The sequence below is a fragment of the Neolamprologus multifasciatus genome, chromosome 13, assembly GCF_963576455.1.
Source record: "Neolamprologus multifasciatus chromosome 13, fNeoMul1.2, whole genome shotgun sequence".
NCBI lineage: Eukaryota > Metazoa > Chordata > Actinopteri > Cichliformes > Cichlidae > Neolamprologus > Neolamprologus multifasciatus.
The window spans coordinates 18,771,342-18,776,947 of NC_140451.1; the positions used below are offsets into that span (position 1 = coordinate 18,771,342).

Below are 5,606 nucleotides of genomic sequence, written 5' to 3' on the forward strand. Positions count from 1 at the left end.
TTCATCTTCATTTAAGCATGCACTTCTAGAAGGGAAGACGAGGCCGATGTGTCCCTCTGCAAAATCTTCACCCCTTTGTCAGTTACAGCCAGCTTTATAGAAGCGTCCCCATCATAAAAACCCCCTACGGTGTGCTGCAAACTCTGTGTCTATGTGAGTGCTCTTGTGTGACTGTGTAGCATACCTGTGTGTATGTGTGTGTGCACGTAAGTGAGTGTGCGTGACAGTTAAAACACTGTGGGTGTAGGTGACTCCCTAGAGGTCATAAAAAACCCATTTCCCTTCCAGACCACAGTTATCCAGGTCAAATGTTGAGACCCCCACCCAAACATTCTCTGGGGAATTTCCTCTCAGGATTAACTCCTCTCTGTTTTACTTTCACAGTTCAACTGGGGAGGGTCTCCTACCATCTACTCCTAAGTTCATGACAGTCAGGCCTTTATCACCTTGAGGGCAGTGTCAGTATGTCTACAATAATTCTACATTCTATGTTAACACATTTCTAAACTCTAAAATAAGCTAAACATTTCTACAGTAATTAAATCTTTCCTCAGTATCTTCTACTACCACCAGTTTTTCTAACATTAATAGCAATTCCCTCAATATCAGGAAATATCCACCTGCAAAACCACTACATTTAAACGATTATTTATTTACTGGCCCACTCTATTTTACTGCATTATTAGGTAATAAAGTAGTAAACTGCAATGTCATTGTAATGGGAATGCTGATTTTAAGCATATATCAGTTGTTTTATTGCTACAGACAGGGACAAGGAGAAAAGGATACAAGGTTAGAAATAAACTAATGGGCAGCATTTAGCTTTTCAAGAAAAATTTGTTTACAAAAAAATAAGTCAAAATCAAGGTCAAATGTGAGAATTTGACTGATTTTGCATTTTAAATAGATTAAAATTTGTAATTTCATTAATCTGATTAAGGGAAAACAACAACCATTACGCTCATGATACTCAAATATATCTGACACTGAAACCAGACACCAACTCCTTAACCTGTAGTTTATCTGAGGTTAAATCTGGGCTTTCACAAAATTTCCAATTTAACAAAAATAAAACAGAAATTTCAGCAGATCATTGCACTCAACGACAGACAGTTACACTTTGCATTAGTCCTTCACAACAAATCTAAAAAGTACAAAAAAAAAAAAAAAGCCGAACAAAAAAATTCATCAATTCAGTTCTGAAAGAGAGTGTTTTTCAATTAAAAAGTTTAAGTAAAGTTAAAACATTTCTTTTTAACATTACTTTTTTTAACACCCAGAATGAATTAATGAAATTCGTTATATGTGGAACTGAGCAAAACTTGAATATCACAACTGCAGATGGCTCAGCATGTCTAATAGACTAATGTGTGGTACACAGAGGCATGTTTAATCAATTCTTGACTTGGCTATAACTGGAAAACTGATTAAAATGTGGGATTGATGAATGAGCAAAACAATAATAAACAATGCTATTTGTATCATGGAAGTCAGCTACTGCAGACTTTGTAATGTCGCTAACCTCCTGCAGGTGTCAGCGTTGGTCTCAGCTGATCACAAGAGATGTCCAGTTACTTTCAGCTTGTTTTGTTGGCAAGTAATGAAGAATCACAGAAGAGTGCTACATCCATAAGCAACCTCTGAGTTCCTGTCTAGTTTTATTTATTAATGTTAGCAGCTTAATTGTAATTAGAACAACATAACTCATTGAATAAATATCCAAAAATGCTGTTGCACCACCGAGTCTGCATTGCTGCTTGATAAGCTGTCTGTGCTGCACCTGGTACTGAGAATTCAGCTCATCGTAATCCCTGTTTAACAGCAGATTTTGAGGAATTCCTTGCATGTTTCCTTCATATGAGTAAGGATTTGACTGTTATTGGACTGATCTGAGGGTTGAGAGATTACCAGGCTGCTTGAAAACATAAGATTTTTCCACATTTCTCCGTGAAGCACAGCCTGGTAAGAGTTGCTTTACAGATTCTAGTTCAGTTACGTGCTTAGACATTATTAATGAGACTATTTTATGTTGTTTAGTTTGGTGACATTCAGAGGGACTGTCCCATGAAAAGACTTTGAGATCATCTTGATTCCCAGCATGCATGAGCGTGCGATAAAGACAGAAACATATCTGAAAGTTAATCTTTGTGCTTGCTTTCTGTGCAGGTCCTCATAGAGCCAGTTTAGGACCATGGTGACTGTTACCACTGTCCTGAAGGCAGTGAGTCTGTTTGTTGCAGAGGTCATAAGCGCCATTACAGACTGGTTCCAGACCAAACCAGTATGGGCCGACCTAAAAATATTGCAGGACACAGAACTGAAGACAACTAGAGGGGGTAAGTCAAAGAACAGTATTAAAATTATAACAACTTAGAGATCTGAACATTTGAAATGCAAATTGTATTTTTTATTTGTGGTGGGAAAATGTACACACACACACACACACACACATATGTGTGTGTATTAACACAGGAACTTGTCTATAAGACTGATAAACAGAGAGAGTAGTTAAATTATGTGAAAAATTGTAAAATTGTAGATTTGTAAAATTATCCAACACAATTCACCATTCAAACTTTCATTAACATTTAGAAGAGAGAAGATTTTTAAGACACATAAATATGGTTCATTTTAAGGATGTGAGTTCTCTTTCTTTAAGGGAAACTCTGTGGCATTTAGATTCAGTAATGCTCTGATTTCTCTTTTAGTCCACGAGAGACACAAGGCCAAAACTCTGTGGGAGAAGACTGGAGCTGTAGTCACGGTCGTACGCCGACCCGGATGATTACTGTGCAGAGAGGTATGAAGTGAGATACCCATGTGTGTAAAAACAACTGCTTATCTTTCACTCATGCTTTTGATTCTCTCTTTCCTTGTCCCTCTATGACGCTGCTGAGCTGTCCTCTCTGAACTCCCAGCTCCAGGACCTTGAAGTTCCCCTCATTGCGGTGGTGAAAGATGACCTTGGCAAGGAGCTGGACTGCTTTAAGAAATACTTTTTGGGGAAGGTCTTATGTTGCTCCTCTATGCAATGTTTTGGGATATTCAAAAAAAGAGGAAGGTTTATAGTTAAAGCCAATAAGCTTTATATTCACTCTCACAGAAAAACTTCTATGGCCCACAAGTGAGGTGGATGTGTCTCTCCATGTTTCTGCGCATCGGTGTGTGGAGAAACATCTGGAGGGCCTACAGGAGGGGCTTCTGGGGAAACCTAAGAGGTGAAGGACTAGTGCTGGGAGGAGTGTTTGTCATTGGGCCTGGAGATCAGGTAGAGCACAAGTGATGTTTAAAAAAAATACCTGTATCTGGATATTTTCATTGGTTATGATTGATTATATTTCTTCTCCCAGGGTATTCTACTGGAGCACCGGGAAACGGAATTTGGGGATAAAGTGAATATACTGGCAGTGCTCAGAACAGCCCGCAAAATGCGAGAAGACATGAAAGGATAGATGCCAGAATTATTATTAGCTTGTGTGATAGTGATAGATAACATGTTCCTAAAAGCATGTCCTCTAGCAAATAAGAATGAACAAGCTGAGATGTCATGCGATGTGGTTAAAATGTGACACTTTAACTGTGTAATAACTCAATGTCTGGTTATATGAGCTCGACTGTGTAATGATGTTTTGTGTGTTTTTAATGATGGGTTGTTTCTAAACTAATAAAGACAGAACAGCTCTGATCCCAAAGCGCACAAAACCAACACCTTAATCTGGGCCTAATATGATGAAAATTTAATGTAAACTGCATTCCTAGTAGTTAACAATAAAACGATACATCAGCGATGCTCATAGAGAGCCCGCACATTTACCTGTTTCTCAGTCTTGCTTTGACTTTTCTCAATTACGTCAAACGATCTTAAATCTTGCTCGATTAGTTTCCCCTGCGCTTAGAATCGGTTAGTACGCCTGCGCAGAAGTCCGAAGACAAGCCGTTTAGTGAGAGGCGTTACTGGTGGCTGAATTGATTTTGGTAAGTGTGTATTTTTTTGCAAAACTACTTCATTATCTTCGTTACGGTGACATTTTCGGAGCAAGCACAGATGCATTGGCAGGCCCGGCTGGCTCAGGTTGCAGACTCGGTAACGAGTATTCATTTTAGATGCTAATTTACGGGAGACGGTTTATCTATGAGGCGGCGACGCTGTGATACACCACAGTAACCTCTCTGGACTTTGACAGTATCTTTCACGCAGTTGCAATCACTCCTTTTCATTTACACTTTTAAAGTTTGGTCTCCCTAGACAGTTGTCATCGTAAACAAACAGCTTACACAATTACCAGTATCAAGGTCATTATTTGTATCGTGTGATCTGTGGGCGGCTGTTAGTTAGTTTTTGCCATCTCATCATCTGATTCACATGTATGCTAAATGTCAAAGGTGGAGGAACTATTAATGCGTTTATACATGGGTTTTTGAGACCTCTACTTCGTCAGTGAAGTGGTTTTATTTTTCTTTTCTACGGTGGCCCTGAGAGGCCAAATGGACTGCAACTTAAAAAAAACCCCCACTATTACTACTACTACTACTACTACTACTAGTAATAAGAAAAGTGCTGCAAAAGCACACAAAACACAACGGGAAGTCCGTTTGGCCTCTCAGGGCCGCCGTACTTTTCCTTGAAAACCTGAATAAAGTGAACAATACATTTTTAAGCAATAAACTGTATAAAAATGCCAGATGTAGCATAAACTATACAAATTAAAACTCATACATGCATCATAATTATTCAGAAATTGACAACACATTTTATAATAATTATAATAATAATTATTATATTAATTTCAATAAACAAAGAATTGGTTTTTTGCATTTATTTCATGGTTCAGGCCTTACAGGGTTAAAATTACACATAATTATTTCTTCTTTCCTGTACAAACAAAGGCATTACCCCCTTATTCTAGTGTCTCATCCGCTACGTATTTCTAGGTATTCTAGCCAAATACAATTGCATTGTAATTTCAGATTTAAAAACAAACAAACATGGAAATTAGATTTAATTCTAGGATAATTACACCCTTAGTCGTGGGGTATAATATGAAAATATTTATGCAATAACAAAGAGTAGACAATACTAATGCCATACATCTACTCATAGCTGCTTTATAGAAATCAGCTCATAATTACATTGAGTTATCAATTGTGATAATGAGTGACACGCTAGTTCTCCAGGTAAAAGCCACAGATTGAGCCAAGAAAAGCTTATGAATACTTTAACACAAGTGACAATAAAATAAAAAAGTTATTTTAATGTTGTAGCAGGTTACTTTTTTACTGTAGCTGTCAAATATTTTATTCAAACGTCTACTTTAGAAAAAGTATAAAGTTGCACGGTATTCTCATCAACATGCACTTGAGGTGTAAATGAGTTAAATGACTCACTCTACAGCAAGATGACAGATGAAAGAAGTGAAAAGCAAAGCAAAAAAACATTCAAATAAAGTGTAGATAAATCAACTAATTTACTTTATACCACAGGGTTTGTTGCGCTATCACCAGTGAAGCATTTTATTTTTTTAGGAAACTTGTAATTTACTAGTTGTGCTCATTGTTTACATGTTTTGTGGAAGACTAGATTCTGATCAGCAGTCAGTGTTGACAGA

At 37.4% G+C, this 5,606-nt stretch overlaps 1 protein-coding gene across 1 annotated transcript; it reads left to right on the forward strand.

The window, feature by feature from the left end:
- The first annotated feature begins 2,191 nt into the window (after positions 1-2,191).
- LOC146505421 (peroxiredoxin-like 2A) lies at positions 2,192-3,452 on the forward strand. The gene is made up of 5 exons (XM_085182459.1): positions 2,192-2,336; positions 2,709-2,767; positions 2,919-3,008; positions 3,104-3,268; positions 3,351-3,452. The coding sequence occupies exons 1-5, from the start codon at positions 2,192-2,194 to the stop codon at positions 3,450-3,452; spliced, it is 561 nt and encodes a 186-aa protein (XP_085038585.1).
- Positions 3,453-5,606: the final 2,154 nt, after the last annotated feature.